Source organism: Eutrigla gurnardus (genome assembly GCF_963514095.1).
Source record: "Eutrigla gurnardus genome assembly, chromosome: 13".
Classification (NCBI taxonomy): Eukaryota; Metazoa; Chordata; class Actinopteri; order Perciformes; family Triglidae; genus Eutrigla; species Eutrigla gurnardus.
This window is the reverse complement of record NC_139936.1, coordinates 18,064,959-18,084,525: the sequence shown is the minus strand read 5'-3', so window position 1 is coordinate 18,084,525 and position 19,567 is coordinate 18,064,959. Positions and strand designations below refer to the sequence as shown.

The 19,567-nt window shown below is 41.9% G+C and overlaps 1 protein-coding gene across 1 annotated transcript in view; it reads left to right on the top strand.

Annotated features, from left to right (window-relative positions):
* The first annotated feature begins 4,954 nt into the window (after window positions 1-4,954).
* Window positions 4,955-19,567, top strand: part of antxr2a (ANTXR cell adhesion molecule 2a) — a 62,654-nt gene continuing 48,041 nt past the window's right edge. Inside the window, exons 1-9 of the mRNA XM_084025828.1 lie at window positions 4,955-5,589; window positions 9,316-9,387; window positions 12,268-12,339; window positions 13,102-13,183; window positions 13,286-13,390; window positions 13,765-13,833; window positions 14,928-15,008; window positions 18,314-18,374; window positions 18,690-18,785. Coding sequence (XP_083881954.1) covers window positions 5,429-5,589; window positions 9,316-9,387; window positions 12,268-12,339; window positions 13,102-13,183; window positions 13,286-13,390; window positions 13,765-13,833; window positions 14,928-15,008; window positions 18,314-18,374; window positions 18,690-18,785 — 799 coding nt within the window. The 5' untranslated portion in view covers window positions 4,955-5,428. The remainder of the gene's footprint in view (window positions 5,590-9,315; window positions 9,388-12,267; window positions 12,340-13,101; window positions 13,184-13,285; window positions 13,391-13,764; window positions 13,834-14,927; window positions 15,009-18,313; window positions 18,375-18,689; window positions 18,786-19,567) is intronic.

The window sequence follows — 19,567 nt, the reverse complement described above, 5'->3', positions numbered from 1 at the left end:
TGAACTCTGCTGTCAGTGATAGGGGGGAGCGAGCACGTCTTCATACGCCGGCCCTGATATGAGTGGGGTAGTCAAGCGTGAAACACAAAGGGGGAATCAAGAACAATTACCGGGAGATGCCGAGAGGATCAAACGTGGATTCATTTCATTATGTGGACGACGCCTGGCTGCCTGTCTGTCTCTAAATGCTACCGTCTGCCTCCGAGGAGTCGTGTGCTTTAACGGAGGCCCGTCGTGCAGACAGGAAGTGGAGGACGAACCCACAGGGAGACAAACACACATCTTCATATCGTGAATTTGCAGTTTGACACCTCCCATCGATTGGAAACATTTTAAAAGTTGCTTGTTGTCTTGTGGACAAACCTGACAACCTGACTTACAAATCGTCAGCATGATGCAGTTATTTAGGCATCCTTTTTATTGCAATTCACGTATCACAAATGATCTTCAAACGAGTCTGTGTCAAGTCCACTTAGGTAGGCGGTCCGGATGGTGGACTGGTCCAAAACCACAGGTTGTTACTTTCATGTTAGAACCAAGTTATTCTGTATTCTTTTTTTTTCAATTTCATTTCATTTCAAGTCAAACCATGATGATTTTTACTAAACCTAACTATGAAGTTTTGTTTCTTTTTTTGTTTTGAATTGTTTCAAACTTTTTGAAAACTGCGGTCCAGAAAAAGATAAGTTTCCCTGGTAGTGCATTTTAGTTCGGGTTAATGAAACTGTGGTTGTGTCCGCCTCAAATGGTGCGTTGTATTAAAATTCTTCGTACAAATTTACAAGGGATAAATTAGGGCAGGAATGAGATGAAACATAAGAAATATCAAGGATAAAAAAAAAGTACAGAAGGATTACATAAAACAAAATGGGGTACAATACAATAACAAAATACAACTAACAAAGCAAACGCTGCATTGTCATTGTAATTAATAGCAACGGACAAACAACCACACTGAAATGATCACAAACCCAATCTCGTGTATTTCACGGTTTGAACACCATGTTCGGTGGGATCATCCAACACGGACGCGCTTTCTTCTGTAACATCGGTAAACGATGGAGCTGGCGGGGAGCAGCTGAGGAGTTTACATGTGAAAAACTAGAAATGAGGGTCACTGTGTCCACAATCACCAGTTAGCCATATCAGACACACACACACACACACACACACACACACACACACACACACACACACACACACACACACACTCTTGGCGTTTGTGTGTTTTGACACTTGGCCTCAAGCCGTGATTGATAGATGCTGTTTACTTGTGGGCAAGGCACTCAATTTCAACTTAAGATGCCATTAGTGACAAACAATGCTTTCTCAAAGGAGGAAAAACAAGCTAAAATAACAGTTATTAACGTAATCATGAGTTATAGACACCATTAGGGCTCGACGGATCTTTGTTATTGTGACTAATATTTCTTTGGTTGGTTTTTCTTGAGGTGCCTCGATTTTCCTGACGCCTCTCCAATTATCGATAACGAGGTTTTTAAAAAAAAAAAAACTTGATGAAGCATCAACACGCAGAGGTTCTGCTACTTCAAGGACCTTCAGACGACGAAGCAGCACAGAAACATCATGAGAGGAAGCTGAACGATGCTCTCGGCTGGTTTGTTACAGGAGATGAAAAACTGTCTGTCGCTGATGTGACCGCTGCTGGAAATACCTGAGGTGAAGTACTTTATAGAGTGAGGCCTTCGCAACCTTTGACCTCTGCGAGTTAAGCTGGGTTCACAAATGCAAAACACATTTTTCATCACGAATGAGGCGAATACACCAAATGATCAATTATAATCAACTTATTTATCTTATAAGTACAGTTTTTTGTGTTTGTGTCTAATTTTAAAGAAAGAGGCCAAAGGTTTACCAGCATTCTCCGGATCTCTAAGTACGATCCGTTCCGTGATTGTCGACTCGTCGTACCGAACACAAACGTTTGTTTTTGCGCTTCGTCACGGGCTTATCTGTTGATTAGCTTCAACACTTCACCGCTTCCATAAATTAGTCTTGTTGTTTTAACTGTCACTTTTGATTTTCTCCTCCAGCATTAAAAAAAGCCCCTTGACAAATTGATGCACTGCAACTATTTTCCCAAGCCAGCGGATCCTCACGTACTATGAAGAGACACGCTTGTTGTTTTTTTTACTTCTCTTTGTTTCAACCGTGCTTCGGATACACAGAGTGGGGCGGCATATACACCGAAACCAAATGGCGTGCAAAAAGAATTAACATTCTAATTAAAATCTAATTATACTTTGATTTGCCAGATAATTATACTCGTGTGTCTGTGTTCTCTGGACTATTCAGATTTGATGAGGTGTGTTAGTGGTAATTACCTCGCTGATATGGAGTTGTTTGACGGCGCAGTTTTCACGCTGATGCAAAACAAAAGAAAACGTAGTTCCTTTGTGTCGTCCGTGTTGGAGATCACGCTCGCTGCCTACTTCCTGGGAGATTTTTTTTTTTTAATATTCACATTTTCAGCTTTTCGTGAAGACCAAAGCTCTCCAATGGAGTAATAAATTCCTCAATGGAGTCTAAAAGCATTAAACTTTGAGGCAAGAAAACTATGTTTGGATGGATTTCCCCGTCAAACCAGCAAACAAGGACATCTACGTGATTACAGAAATCACAATAAATACACAAAAGCCTTTAACACCACCTTCACTGAGGACATGTGTTACAGGTAAATCAGGTAGAGCTCAACAACAGCTGTGGTGTTTTTCTCTTGGAGTGTTTTTATTCTAAATTCCATAGCCTGAAGTCACCTGCTCCACCAGCTACACACACACACACACACACACACACACACACACACACACACACACACACACACACACACACACCTTGTTCAAACACGACGCACCAGCAGGCAAATGAGACCACACTTGAAATTTCCTGTATGGAGAAATCCTCATGAAGAAAGGTATGATTTGCGTTTGTTGTAACCCGAGGGGAAGGTAGTCCGACACGCAGGAGTGACGGAAACGTAATAACTCATCCAGAGTCAGAACGTTTGCATCATCCCTCTCGGTATTCCCTTGAAGACTTTTGCTTTTTTGGAAAGCCACTTGGCCACATGTTCACATTGCATTTCGTTGAAATGGCGCCTTGCAGCTCAAGGGGCGGAGCCTGGCAGCGATGCAGCGAGGGAGGCTTCGTGGGGTTTGTGCACACAGCCCCGTGGTGCATTGCCAGGTTTCGAGGTTCAGCTCCATGTGTAGATCAATGAGCGGAGAAGTGCGCTAAGTCTGCCAGGGTCGGGGATTTAAAACGGCACAATGAGCCATGCATGCTGACGACGGAGGCACCTGCAGCCTCCATAATGTGCCTCCAATATAAAGGCAAATTTAATTAAACGTTAAACAGAAAATCCCCCGCGCTCTTGCACTGCATGTCGTAGCCGTGATGCTTTAAAACGAGAAAATGTGTTTTCTTATTGGATGGCAGCATTTAAACTGCAAGACAACCGGAGGCACAATACTCAATGCTATGTGTGCTTTTTATTTTACTGCTTTTAAGGCCTGTTTCTGTTGCAACCCTGTCTCCAAGAAAGTTACCAAATGTATTTTTTTCTCCAGATCAAATGGTTGTAAACAGCTTGAAACGCGTAGTTAACGAACAAAACGCTATCAAACTGAAAGAGAAGGAATGAAGACACAAACTGGATGAGAAAAGAAACTGAGAGGCTTCCAACAACACGCCTCACCCTCCAAAAAAAAACAGTTTGCAAAGAATACTTTGATGCTAAATTTCAGAAAAAGTCCGCGTGCGACATAGTTACTGAAACATCTCTGATTTCACACATGGCAGGGCCCACATCTGCAGCATCTCCCTGGTCTCCTTCAGCCAAAAATACTTCCCCCCTTTCCTTTGGAGCGACTGTTTTCTCTTTCATGGGAAATGAGTTTCTGACGCCTGCTTTGTTTGCCACGTATTCACACTGTTTTAAACGAAGTCTGTCACAAAAGTAGTGCAAGCCAAGCTGATAGCTGTGCTTTCAGTGAGACGCTCGCAACCTGGATGTGAAAGAAGTATTTTTGTGAAATGATGAGAAAAGGAGAAGATGCATATTTTCTGTGCAGATTGGTCGGTTCTTACAAAATGTAATCAATCATAGTAGCTTGGAAAATGTGAAATGGTCTGGAAATAAACTTTCAGTATCAATCTCAGCTGCACAGCAAGAGGTTTTGTAGTTTACAGGCCAAAGAGGACCATGTGGTTTTGAATGCAACAGATATACAATTCTTCTTTCATGAAGGAGCAGTTCTCTAGTGGTTATTTGGTCCAAATGTCCATTAATACCATATTTTGTCTATAAGAATAAGGTATATTTAGAGGGACAAAAACACCCTAACCCTTAATACAGTTGAGTTAAATAGCACTGACCTGTGCAACTAGAGTTTACAGGCGTTATTGGGTGTGTGCTCTGGGAGCTCCAGTTCTGCAGAAGTCCAACAGCTGGTTGTACTTCGAGCATGCGCACTGCGCTGGAAACTGACGAGGCCTTGACGTGCTGTGGGAAAGACGGCATTCAAACCAGGACAGAGAAAAATCACAACAAATTGGGATTAGAAAATGCCTCATTTGCATATAAATTATTTTTCACATCTGTTAGTCACCTTTTTACCCTGTTGATTATCTTAAAAATGAATTTCAATAAAGAAAATGTATTTTTTTATTCCTTTCTATATTCTGAATGTTTGATTTATGGAACATTTTATTCCTCACGGTTGTTGATAGTATAGGCTATTTTGTGATTTATAGTGATAAAAAGAGGTATCTAAAATGCTCAATGTAATAACATTTGACTCTTATATCTCAACAAAATGAAACACGAATGTATCCAATGTTCAGATCTGTTTAAAACATATATCTCTGTTTTACTCTTACTTGAAGCAGCGTTGAGCCCAGTGCATTTGTTAAACAAAAACAAAAGGGTTATGACTCATATTAGAACTTCTTTTATATGTAATTTCCAACTTCAATTTCCAAAATAAAAAGTAAAAAAAAAAAGTGCAGCGTTCAGAAGCACGAGGTTTTGCAGGAGCACATGAACGCAGCCTAACTTTTCTCCGGAGTGTGTACTTTAAGTGTGGTGGAGTTTGTTGTTAGCAGTGATTTTATGCTAACTTCCTAAAACGGGGAAGTGGACGACGTGAGCCAGCTCGGCTTTTATTGAGGATGTGAGTGAGTGAAGAGGTGAATCAGAAGATGAAGAAACTAGTCGGGCGGTGACGTCGCGGATGTGGTTTCCGTTATTTCGCAGGTCGAATCAGTTAAACTCGGGTTGTTGTGGAGGAACTTCGACATGCAGCTGTTCACACTGCGGGATGTACACTTCATAGACAAACCGTCTCTGTGAAACTCTCTTAAGACGTTTGTTTTTACAACTCGAGGCTTTACTGTTTTTTTTATTATGGCAAAAATGTCGGAGGGTGAGTGTGAACTTTTTCCCGGAAAGAGTCGGTGGACTTCGGCGGTGGTCGCGGTGCTCCTCCTGGGCGCGTTCGCGTCGTCCTGCTGGGCAGAAGAAGCATCCTGTCACGGAGCCTACGACCTCTACTTCGTTTTAGACAAGTAAGTGAGACAAACTCAGCTCAGCTTTTTGTTTCCTGTCCCCTCTCCCCTCTCTCGTTGAAGCTAATGGTAGATGCTGCAACCCTGCAAAACAAGCTAACACCCCGAAATGTCGTTTTTTTGTGTGGTTAGTGTGCCTGTCTCGCAGGTGTTGCACCGTTTCTCGCGACCCGTGCTATTCTATGACCTGATTAGGAAATGTGTGCCACGCCGTGGTCACACACCCAACATGTGGACAGCATAGTGTTGGGTTGGGTAAAACAATACTGTGAAACTGTGTGGAAAGGGGGGTGACACACGCACACACACACACACACACACACACACACACACACACACACACACACACACACACACACACACACACTTTTAATAAAGGGAAGTCAGTGTGCCAAGGCAGTGATGGTAGTTGTTTTGGGAGGAAGGCCCTCCCCTCTGTCATCATCTGCCTGCACAAAGCCAGCTCCATGGAGATGATGGGGTTTTCCCCAGTACTAGGACGAGGACTGGTCTACACAGATCCATGACCTCAAACCCTCATCCAACACCTGGAATGCAGTCTGTGAGCCAGACATGCTCACTGGGCATGGTCATGATGATTATCTCATTGAGACTTATTGTGCGTTATATGGACATAAACCTCAGTCAGTTACAATTGTTGCCTGTTGTGTTTACATGTTTGTTTACATGAGAATAAACGGCAGGATTTACCCAACAGGGATAACGCTTGAACATTGTGCCGACTGTGCACATTTTTTGTTGAGAGCCCAAGAGTGCATTTGTTGTTTTCTTCTATTTTATTCACGTTTATTTATTGAGAATATAAATTTTTACATTCCTATTCCAAAATCTGAACATTCTTTTGAATTAAAAGTTAATTGCTATTTGAAAGGGTGTACTCACAGTATTCTATCATTATGTAGGTAGCATAACATGGTCTTAAAATGACAATATTATCACTAATACCTCACTAATGCCCTGCAGCCAGGTTCCAGTATATTGTGGGGAACTTTTGGAGAAGAAGGATGCTGTTGGCTGCAGATTAATGGCCATGATGTTTAGTTACCACATACTTTTGTTGTGTGTAGCTGTGGCAATATTTATCAGTCTATGGGGCCCGAACACCTCACCTGTCACACTCATATTTCAGTGTAACAGCTCCTGCACATGTAAAAGTTGTACACACACAATACACCAAAAAGTAGTCAACATATTTTTATAACGGTCCCACTGTCTTTGCTTTCTGAGTAACAAGGCAACCCTCTGTTTGAGTTTATTTAATTTGAGTATGAAAGGGAACCATGTGAAAGTGATGTTATCATCGCTTTGTAATGCATTGCAGCCCTTTCTAATCGATCTGCAGCCAAAGCATCTTTAAAGAAAAACAGACATGAGGATGCTTTAACAAACTCTGAACTTTAAGAACAGTTTTCTGCGCCAGCAAAAGCTGTAGTCGATTAGTTCAGAACAGTAGCTATCTTAATTTAAAGGTTTCAAATCGCAGCACACTGCTTCGCAGTAATGTTGTGTTCTGTCCCTCAAAGTTGGAAAAATGTTTGCATGTTCGTGCCTTCCTTGGAAAGTTAAAACCTTCTGGAAACGGGTTGGATCTGGTCCGGACTCTGGTCTGGCTGGTGACTAATCAGGTCTGATGGATAACTGAGGCCTGTCCCTGATTGGCTGGAGGCAAGCGATGCCCAGTGGTTACGTGGGAGGAAGAGGGTCAAACCTCATTGAACCACACAAATCTGACCATGACCACATATCAAGTAGTTTTAGTCTTGTATTTAAATATCCCCCTAAAATAAGACCCCAAACATCACTGAGGATGGCCTTGAATGTATTTATGCAAAGTAGTGAGAAAGAATTGCATCACCACTTGGAACGAACCACTTCCTGTTGTGTTTTTTACGCTCTCAAAGTGCTTCTTCGGGTTCAACTCAAACACGCAGAGACTGCACAGCCTGCACAGCCCGACTCAGTCAGTTCAGCCACACTTTGCAGGAGCGTCATGCAACTGAAAGGCCTCCACTATATTATGGAGAGTTTACAGCCTTGAGCAACTTTTTTTTTACTCCTGTCCACCCCCGGCTTGGAAACATGCCACGACCCAGGGCCCATGAGTTGAAACGCTGCTCACCTGACCCATTTTCCAAACCACTCCACCCTTTTCTAAATGGCTAAATTACAGGATGATTACAGAGATAATGGGCACAAGTTCAACCGAGTGCATGGTTGCGTTTGTAAATTTGTGGTCCGTTTGATTTACATATGCAATGCATGTTTCTATTTGTGCAATGAGGAAAGCTTGATCGGCAGTTATTCCTCTGCCATCAGCTTGTCAGGGTGTTGAAGAGTACCGTGTCTCTTTGAAGGGTGTTTACTTTGTGCCTGGAGACAAAATAGCTCTGCTGCCGGACTTCCTGATTGCACTGATATGAGTCGGATCCTAACGTCAGCAGTTTGTGCAGTTCATGAGAGCTTGAAGTCGAGCTGAAATGAACACAATACTTTTTTAGATCACATCTGCTGTCATATTTTGCATCCATTTAACAATATGTTATGTAGTTTTATGTCAAAATCCAAATTTGTATCTTCCTTGAAATCAAAATATGATGTGTGCTTATATGAGCTAAGGCTGTATTGTTTGCCTTGGTGTAAATGTCAGGCATCACTTCCTTCTCCAGTCTCTGGACCAGAAAGGGACCGATGGAGCAGGTCTCCAGACTCCTCTCCACTTTACACAGCAGCGAGTAAAGTGTGCTTGCGTGAATTTTGGCAGCTTTTCCTCCAATTTATTTTCAAATCTGGGTAGGACCAAGATAATCCAGGCCCAGGCCTACCAACAACACCATCCAGATGTGTTCTGGAGCAATAAACGCCCCCTTTAATGGCCACACCATCACTTACAGGTAACTACTGCTAATTAGCCGCTGATACAGTGTTGTCAAAGTGCAGAGAGCAAGAAAGTCAACGCTCAGATTTTTCCTTAGCACTGAAGAAAGGAAGGAGAGAAGGATTGATGGAAGCAGACATGGCAGGAAAGAAGGAAGGAGCCAACATGTTCTTTAAAATGGCACAAAAGAATCCTGTCCATACAGATTCTGACTGAATTTTGATTTGTATCCGATGTTTTTTTCATGTTGCACATTTTCTTGTTTGTCGTTTGTAATCATCTTTCCCTGCCAGCAGCTGCGACTGAACACCATATTTCTCTCAACATGTGCTTTTTTTTAATTTGGGGAGTTTTTGTCCATGTCCATGTTGCAGAAAAACTTCAGAATCAAATCAGAGTTGAGCTAGAGTTCATTACCATATTTATTTTTCTGCATAATCTTATCAACTAAATTCTGACTTTTTGACACAAAGTCTTCTATTATATGGAGGCATTAGAGAGCATTGCTGCTAATGTTGGACTGGTTGTAGTTACTGTTGTATAATTTTGGTGATTTTTTTAGACATTATTTTTTGGGGGAAATACAGTCTTAACTCTACCAGCCAGGTGTTGAAAGGCGACACTCCAGTAGACAGGTGAGCGTCCGACCAGCTGAAGTGCCAGATAGCTGCTATAAAACACAGACTTGTCAGCACAATCATCCAGCATGTGGCCGGTGTTAATGTCCAACTGTGGTTGTGTTACAAAGCACGAATACTGTGATTCCTCCCCAGCACACAATCTGCTGCCAGTGACGAGCTGCAAACTGACTCGCTGTTGTCTCGTTTCAGGTCTGGAAGCGTCGCTACCAACTGGGTCGAGATTTACTCGTTTGTGAAGAACCTCACCGACAGATTTGTGAGGTGAGTCCTCAGCGTTGATGTCACACATTTTCTCTGGAAACAGAGAAAAAGTTTCGTTGTTTCATAATGCTCGTATTATGAAATGAAATAGAAAAAAAACATGAAGTGAAATTATGCTACCGAGGCGAAATGTAAACCTGCAGATGTTGCAAAGGACGAAGGCATGCAATGATTTAAATTACATATAATGAAGGAATAAAAGCAGTTAATCTAAGAAAAGATATCACCATGCATCTTCTAAAAATGAAAGCAGAAAAACTTTATTTCACACCTGTGTAATACCACAACGGTTGCTTTAGTGTTGTATAAATGCTATAATTGAAGTGCCTACGACATCGCAGCCCCCACCTGTTTTTACACAAATGATCGAATTGCAAAATCTACGACATCCCATTTTGAACAGAATTCATTAACAAAGAACGAAAACCGGCTTCGAAACGCTCAGCTTGCATAACGTCAGAGTCAAAACGGCGCCTGCCAGCACAGTACAGACGGCGGCGACCCAGCCAGAATGAAGTGGTTGGTTGAAAGAAAAATAGCAAAGGCACCAGGTGGGAGTGGGTGGCAGAGAGGAGCAGTCTTCTGGGCTGTGAGAATGGCCATTTGCACCGGGGGGGTCCGGCTTCCACACTTATCCCCGGCTTCCACCGCAGAGCGGGCTGACAGGCAGACAATGTACAGTAAAGCAAAAGAACACTGGAAGGCGACGAGGACAATCTGCTAAACAATGCTCACTCACCAAGAGCTCTTCTGTTGCGCCATGTGGAGCGAACTGGACTACTTCATCCCCCCACCCCTCCTCCTCCTCCAAGGAAAAAGAAATCCCAACACCACCCTCTGATATGTCCTTGGCATCGCCGCCTCTTTATCCACAGCCTTCCTATACTGCTTCAGTAACATATACCATCACAAGCTCCACTGGGAGCCTTAAATTTGACGTTAAAGTCACCACCCACGTTTTCTCATCCACGCCACCGCGGTTAGCTTCTAGTCCACATATGACTCTGAAAAGACAGGTTGTGGACATATACGGCTGCTATACCGCCACGCCGGGCCAAATCCGGCCGTGTGGCTTAAAGAGTGTGCTATGTTTGCGGGGGAGGATGGCGACTGGGCCATGTGTCACGTGGGTGAGAAATATCAGCACCTCTCCTTATGCTCCGCAAGACTTCGAAGCGCCGAAGGAAACACGATCGCTTAACTATCTGAAGTTTAACTTGTGCGTTTGTAGCTGCGTCCATTTACATTAATAATAGTTTATTTTCTGAATATGTTTTTGACATTTTGACTAGAGATGCTCTGATTCTACTTTTTCCTCTCTGTAAAGTCTGAAATGATTGATATTCTTCTTCTATGTGAGCTGAAGATGAAGCTTTAACTGTGCAGCTGGTTCTCTCTCTGGGCTCATTGTTCAAATACCTTTTTTTTATTAACACAGCAGCTTAAATGAGAATTTATGTGTGTAACTGGTTGTATCGGTTAAAAAATGGAGGAACAGCATGACAGTTTGAGATCGATTAATACAAATTTACTCCTTTACTCCTTTATTCAAATAATAAACTTACTAATTTTAGTCTCTCTTTTTTGGGCCAACTACATTAAAAGACACTCCCTTGAGAAGTATGGGTTGTTCAATAAGAAGAAGCTTGTTTATATTATTTAAAGTAAGATAGTTGGGGGAAAGTATTGTTTTAATATTCATAAAATGTATGTATATAAATGTATATGTATTTTTATAGATTTCTATTTAATTATTTTACATAAAGGAAAACCTTGTATTTCCCATTCCCAACTCAAGTTTTCATTATTTTTCATCATGTCCAGTTTTTTTAGGTATTTTATTTTTTTATAACACACTGACTGTTATACGACGAGTGTATTTAATGGATGATGATTTGCTTTTCTTCCTCAAAATCGAATGCGTTGTAGTATTTCCTCCTTTGGTTCCAACTCTTACTGACTGTTTACGGCACAAAACCCAAGCTGATCAAGTCTTCAAGTACAAAATAGTGTGAGTTTTCTTCATCCCTGTGCTGATTTTTACTCTTCACAAATTTCAACCGGTTGTAAACAACTGAATATTTATGAGGTGACGTAATGATGTAAACAGTACTGGTTCAGCAGAGAAGAGACGCATCACAGAGTGTCCGCTTTCAGTTCACACCCTTAAACAGTCACAGGTACAAAGTATATATCTGTGTGTGTGTGTGTGTGTGTGTGTGTGTGTGTGTGTGTGTGTGTGTGTGTGTGTGTGTGTGTGTGTGTGTGTGTGTGTCTGTGTGTCTGTGTGTCTGTGTGTCTGTGTGTCTGTGTGTGTGTCTGTGTGTGTGTGTCTGTGTGTGTGTGTGTGTGTGTGTGTGTGTGTGATCATCATCAGAACAACATGTTTCCTGTCTGTCAATTGATTCATCACTTCCTTCGTCCCCACAGAAGCTGCTTGAAGTCTAATATTAGTTGACATTAAAGGAGCCGTGTCGGTTGGCTGAATAATACGTTTATTCTCCTGAACCCAACTGAACCCGTGTGCTGTGTGGGAGGTTGATAAACACGACGGAAGACGGAAGTGATGACTTCATGTAGTCAGGAAGAAAAGACGTAGTTTTATTGCGTCACATAACAAGCACACATACACATACATATATATAAATATAAAATAGTTGAGAAAATATTAACAATTATCCCGATAATGGAATTTAATCACGATCATCTTATCGTGAGCGTTCTTCATCTGCGATAAAACCGTATATCCTCCTCCCATCCCCGATGACTACGTCCACTTGTTATATACAGTCTTGGTGTTTATGTTAGAATGGGAATATGACATAAGTCACATTTCTGAATCCTGATGTTTAAACATTTTGCTTTTCTCTTTGTCTTCAGCCCCAGAACGAGAGTCTCCTTCATCGTCTTCTCAGCCTCAGCGAAAGTCCTGCTGCCGCTGACCGGAGACAGGTACTAACTCATTACCTGATTAATAAATCAGTGATACATTGTTAGTACAATACTGCTGCCATGGTAACTGTACCTTACCTTTAAAAGTCCCAATTTTTACTACACTGATGAAAATTAAAAAATTATATTTTACTGCTATGGGAATTATAACGCACTATGATCCTGACAAATACATGTCATTGAGTGATGAGTGATTATGAAGCATTATGATACTTTAGCTTATAAATCATTCTAAAATGCTGCAGAATGTGTTTTTTTTTATTTTTATGAATGATTCTTTGCTTTTGTGCTTTTGTTTAAACAGTGCTATAAGAAGATTATAAAATGTTACAGGAGCGCTTATAAGTTATTTAAGACATCACAGAAAGTGTTACAAAACATTTACATAACATCTGTGATGATATATGATTGTATTTCTATTTATTATATTATAAGTTCCTGTAGTTATCGACCAAAGTGTTAATTTGGGTTTACAACGGCTGAACTTGGCCTCTTCTTGCAGGCCGCCATTGTGAAATGTTGCCGTGGTGACACAAGGTCGAGGTTAGAGGTTTAAATCCCCACCGGGCTTCTAAATGCCAAACTGGATGAACAGCTTCTATTTTCATCTTTGTTACTCGAAGAACTTGTTAAAGTCTCGTTTTCTGCTCCTTGACCACGAGTTTCCACCACATCACGCTGCTCCAGCACAGAAGCTGCACCGATGATGTGACAGAAACGGTAACCACACTAAAAACCATTTATTTCTCTTTCTGGCTTAAGGTACGAGATAGAAGAGGGCCTGAAGCGATTGCACGACGTGAAACCAGCAGGTGAAACTTACATGCACGAGGGAATTAAAAAGGTCAGTTTACTTGCACAAATAAATCCAACCTTTTTAACAAATAAATCCCCCAGAAAAGGATTGAGATGTTGACAAAATGTCTGGTGTGATTCAAACCCGAAGGCCTCAGAACAGATCCACGCACAAGCGACCAAGTCGTCCAGCATCATCCTGGCTCTGACAGACGGGAAACTGGAAGTTTACGTTCACGAGCTCACAGTGACAGAGGTGAGACGGTGTAGAACAGTTCTGTAAGATATCGGGTTCAAGTGTCGGGAATGGTGAAATTCTGCTGTCAAAATAGAATTTCTGCTGGTTCCTGCGAAGATCATGTAGCGCTTCATTTTTTTACTTCAATTTAGTTTAATTTCACTGGCAATTCAAATTATTTCTCAGCTTTTTAAATGATCTGTTTTTTAATGTGTTGGTATTTTAAGGAGCATGAAATCCTATCTTATTTTTTTCTATTTTATTTATTTAATTATTGATGTGTTTATTAATTTATTTTTGAATGTGATTGGTGCTGGACATCCTGCATGCCTCCAGTGTTTTCTTCTCTTTGCTTTGCGTTGGACCCGACTTCCCATATGTTTGCTCCGCAGGCCAACATAGCGAGGAATTACGGTGCCCGTGTTTACTGCGTGGGCGTCAAGGACTTCGATGAGCAGCAGGTAAAAAAGCTTTGGTCTTAATCCGCAGCAGCCGAAACACCGGCGAAGTCTGTCACTGAATGTGTGCTGAACGATTACGTTTGATAGCGAGGGACACGTTGCCGTGTTGGAAGTGTGTCAGGAAAGGTAAACATGTGTAATGCGAGTGCCATTACCTGTATGGGGAAATCCACGTCTTAAAGTGATAATAAAGCAGGATAATCCACTTTTCAGATGTTCCTAGTGTGCTTTGCAGACAAAAGGGGGAAATATGTTGCTTTCACAGGAGTTTTGGAGCTCCCGGGACAGCACTATCATTATATTTAAATTATTAAAGTTGTAGTTTCATATGTGGTTATTAGTTATACTGATTAGTAGTTGCGTTTGTTTTGAATACTTCTTTGGCATTTTCACTTTATTGGTTAGACAATAGTCCAGGGATAGTAAATCAAGTGAGAAGTAGGGTCATTTTCTCATAGACTTTCATCCAATCAGACTTCTTTTTGCAATCAGAGGAGTTGCCCCCTGATGGCCAGTAGAGAGAATGCTATTTAAGACACTTTTCAGGCGTTGACGTGTAAAATGTCAGCATTGCTTCGATCACAATAAAAAATATAAAATAAAAAAAAAAGGCTCACAATATTGTCTCTAATACTCACAAAGAGAGGAGTTTATTTTTTGGATCATTTTAGGTAGAAACTGTGTATTTAAGGCATCGTATACGTTGTTAAATCCATTGTTGGATCCAGACTGGCGACAGAAATATCTGATCCATGCTTGTATTTATTATTTGTCTCCACAACACCGAAGTCAGAATCTGTCTGTAGTTTTTACTGTCTCTCTTCCAACATAGTGGCCTGTCTCTTGTAACCATTGGTAACCATCCTGTGATGAGCTCTTATTAAGTCAAAAACAAAGGCAATGTTGCTCCCAATTTGTGTTGCAGGGATTTTTTTTTTTTAATGGTTGAGCAAAGTGTTTGCCACAGTCATGCCATCTGCTATGTCTCCTCCTGCCCATGATATGAAAGCAAAGACAGTGCTCAGTCATGAAGAGGAACAGAAAAAGAAGAATTAAATCATTACATCTTGTTGACTCTTTGGTGATTCCCACAGCTTGCTGATATCGCCGACACCAAGGATCAAGTGTTTCCTGTCGTAGATGGCTTCCAAGCACTCAAAGGCATCATCAATTCTGTAAGTTCGCCTACTTTCTCTTAATGTCCGTGTGTCGTTGCTCTGTGAGTTTCAATCAGCTCCTATTTGTGTTTGATGTAAGAAACTAATAAGTCGAATTTATGCACAAAGTTGGATGATTCAACGTTTTTGAAGGTGGCTACGGTGCAGATTTTTGGTCAATTTAGAAATCAGGAGAGGAAATATTTCCCTGACTTTGCTTTAATGAAGTTTGTCACAAATTTGAGCGAAACCTCAGTGAACTTCCTGCTAAGCTGCTTGGAAATAGCTGCTGGTTGTGTTTGCAGACAGGAGGAGGGAATGTCTTCACCACTGGGACTCGAGCAGCTTGACAGTTAGTCACTGTCCATATGACATCCTCCTCACAGTGCTTTTATTGTGTTGAGTTTCAAAACCCACAGTGCAGCAGCAGCGCTGCAATGCAATTAATGATTCATAAAAGATGAATAAATGTATCAAAATAATATTTTCAAAAGGTAGGATTTGATTCATTTTTAAAACATGACATAAATAAATGTTCTGGTTTAATTAGCTTTTTTATTTTTTACCTCCTCGTTTTAATTCCACTATTTAGCTACTCTTCTATTTAAATTTCCTTTTCATTTATTTCCATTAACTTTCTAATCTATATGACTTTGTAATGCATTCATTTGTATTCCTATTACTTTTTTCATTCATTTTTCCATTTCTTTGTTTGCAATATCTTCCCAAAATCATGTATTTCTGTGTTCTTTTCTGTATATTTTTTATAATGATTTCATTTCAATGAGTTTGTGCTTCGTGATGCATATATGGGGGGCTGTCATTCACAGTATGTCTAGGGATGAACTAGCATGTTAGCTACGCTAGCTAACCTTCATTTTCCAGGATGGCGCTTGGTGAAAGTGACGCTCTAAACGCAGCTTATATAACGCCTCCCTCCTCCATAATCTTGTCAGTGTAGAGCATTAATCAATGGCCGTTGAGCACAAGAGTCCTTTTAAACAGTGTTTATATGAAGTTTCCAACGTGGCCTCCTCGTCCGCTGCCAGCCAATTAGCGGTACTTTCCATTTGCTGCAGCTTTTAGCCTAAATGCTGTCAGCCAAGGCGGGGGTTTGTATGGCAACATTTTTACATGAATCCGAGCCCGGAGCCCTGCGGAGGACGCCGGCCTGAGCTGGACTCGCATCTGTGGCGGAGCCGACAAGGCCAGCAGTGTTTGGGGGAAGAGCAGAACTCTAGGAAGCTGTCAGACATGCAGCTGGGGGGACGCCGAGCCAAAGGGTGCGTCTTGTTTCTGTGGTGCGGTCCAAAGTACAACAAGTAATGATTGATTAGGTTGCTTCAACATGAGTGTCGAGTGAAGGAGGGTCTACCGCTGTGGCCTCGGTGCTGACTTAATGTACACTTTAATGGTTTTCACTTTCTATGAGTTAAACAAATTATCACTGTGGTTGAAATGTGAGTTTAAATGCATCTAATATTCTTAAAATATCCACCAATTGCATGACCCCCAAATGTCATCTAAGGTGCTTTAAACTGTCTTCTTCTTTCATATATTCTGCTGCAAAATAATGAAAATTGATCCCTCCTATTGAAGTAATTTATGTATGTCTCTGTTCTGCCGAAATGTTAAGAAGCCTGTGCAAGAACTTCCTGCGTAACAACAATAACAGACTCATCCCTCAGTCCTTCGGAGGCTCTGAGCTTCCAGCATTCTTCTCCCATTAGTAATACTGGATTCCTGACTAGTTGGCCTCCTCGCTCCTCTGTTGGATTTCTAGGATTTGAGATCATCTGTGCAGTGTTTTCCTGCAGGATCCGCCCCGCCTCTGTGACCAGCATGACAAAACGTGCAGAAAGAGCTCAGCATTGTCGTGGTTCTGCAGCGCATTAGGCCTTTTGCTTTTGTGTCACACTGGACCTTCTGTTGTAGCCACGTCGAACGTTAGCTTCCTTTACAGGACTACGTCAGTGGAGCCACATGTACTATATCACCGAGTATGATAGAGTTGGGCGATCTTCTCCATAGAGACCCGATGAGATCGTTCAGGGTCGACCGTTGCTCTTCATTTCATTATAGTTGAGTACAAGTGATAATGGCGGGATGGTTTTGGGTTTTTGGCGATTTGTGCTTCTGTTTCTGACTGCATAAGCAGTCAGTCCAATCCACGCCGTCCTCTGTGAACATCTCTCTCTCAACTAACCTCTTGTCGGCTCCTTGGGAAGAAAACAACAGTGTTTGATGAACTGATTTTATTTCCCTATGAGGTGAATCTGACTTCCATCGATACCCAAGATCATCGTTTATGGGCACAACGCTGATGTATGACAGAAAACCCCCCATGAATCTCTGCGGCTTAATTATTTCCACTAAATTACTAAACCAGCCTCATCTTTTCAGAAAGCCCTGGAGTTGTGACTCTGGCCCAGGTGTTCATAGGACTTTCTGCCTCCTTTTCCCCGTTTCTCACTCGATCCCAGAGAAATTAAACTAATCTCTAATATGAAGCTTCTATATCGGCATCTCCAAATCACAGAGGTCTTCCAACCATGTACAGTCATTTACACAAAGCTCTTTAAAACACTACACTTAATGGGAAAATAACATCATTCCTCGGGACCCTCCGTCGTTTTAAGCTTCGGCAGGCAAACAGTCAATTCCTTTTCCCTTTTTTTGTCGGGCACTGCCAAGGAAGTAATTAGACGGGGAAAATAGTGGCTCAGAGGAACAGCAGCAGATCCTTTTCCTCCCAGCTGTCATCGGCAACCCTCTCCCCCTTTTAACGATTCCATATCAAACCATCATATTTAATAAGGCCGCTGTAAACACTTCCCTCTTCCCCTCCTCAGATTGAAGTTTCACCCAACATCAAATGAAAGCTTCAAGTGTCCTATATTGCCGTTAATATGCTTCTTTTTACCGACTGTGTACTGGGATTTGCATAGTTTGTCCTTTTGTTGATTTATTGAATCACAGCGGATAGTGCAGCTCCATGACAGTGGGCTCACACGGGCCTCTTTATATGATAATGCAGGATCCCCGAGGTTTTTAATAGAACTGAGAAATGTAATAGTCTCGCATAATTTTCCCATAAAGGCTGACACAGCTGCCGTTCCTCCCTCCTGTTCTCCTCACCGCTGATATTCGGCGCCCTCCTTTAGCCGCCAGGCCCCGATCAGGAGTGAGACATTTCTCAGGTGTTGCACCCTAATCTGTTTTCTAAACTTGACAGAGCCGATAACGGCCAGGACTTGATGTATTTATTCTTGGCCCTCGAGTGATAATGTACCCATCCCCCCCCTCCTCCTCTCTCCATCCAGATATTAAAGCAATCGTGCACAGAGATCCTGAGTGTGGAGCCATCCAGCGTCTGTGTGAACGGTGAGTGCATTCATACAGGAATCATCTCTGTTCACTGCTTTCTTACTGAACTCATGACATCAGTGGAAAAACAGGCCATGTTCAAGCAGGTGTGGAGATGAGGAGTAGGTCGGTCACTTACAGCATCATAGGACACTTAAGCTCCACACTGAACCTTTAAGGGGAAAATATTATTTCCTTTTTGCAGCTTTTTCTCCTTAAACACTCTTCCCCAGAGAAACTCTGCTCCTGAACTGCTTGAAACGCCTCAATTGAAACACATTTGCATAATATTGTATTGTAACTCCCCGTGTCACCTCCCGTCTGGTTCCACAGAGACCTTCGACATCGTCCTCAGAGGAAACGGCTTCTCTCTCGGCCGCAGCAACGAAGGCGTCGTCTGCAGCTTCCTAGTCGGCGAGCAAACCATCAGTAAGTCGAGTCAAACTTTATTTGTGTGTTTTTAAAAAAAACAACCACAGTTGCTGAACGGGCATAAACTACAAAGCAACAAGAAGAACATAAGAAAACGCATAATAGGAGAAAAATACAAGCAGCACAACAGAAGATGAAGTCAGACTCAAATCAGTTTTAGTTTGACTTTAGTCTGACTGTATTGCTTATGGTTAACCTGCATCACATCCTGCGGGCCGCTGTTCAGAGTCTCGACATGTCTGTTATCTCGGAGCGGCTCCCTATCTATACGATCGCAGCAGAAGAACGGGGGTCTATGTAGGTCACTGTGCTCCTTATTTTGAGCTCCCAGTCTGTTCCGTCGAGAAAATCCTTTTTCAGGAAACAAACGGGATTTGGCACTGAGAGCCAATCTTCTCAAGCTCTCTTTTGGCTGCGGGATCCGCGGGATCAACGACTGCCAATGACAACACTTCCCTCCTTGACAAGTTATTTTAGATTTTGAACATTTCAACTCGACTAAAAACACTGGAGCATATTTTTTGTTTCCCCCTTTTCCTTTTTTAAAAAAGAACTCCATCCGACTCAGGAAGTGGCCATTAGCAGATGTCTTCCTGTTGGTCCTTTCTCAGTTTAGGCTGTCTCACATTCGCCCACTTGGGGCTATTTATTCCCTTATTGGCTTCTGCATGTGTTCAACCCAGACCTTTCTAACAGTGGGGCACCTTATAATTATGGACAGGCATCATGGCAACTATGGAACACACACACCACATATGTGGAGCAGATGCTACAGTCTT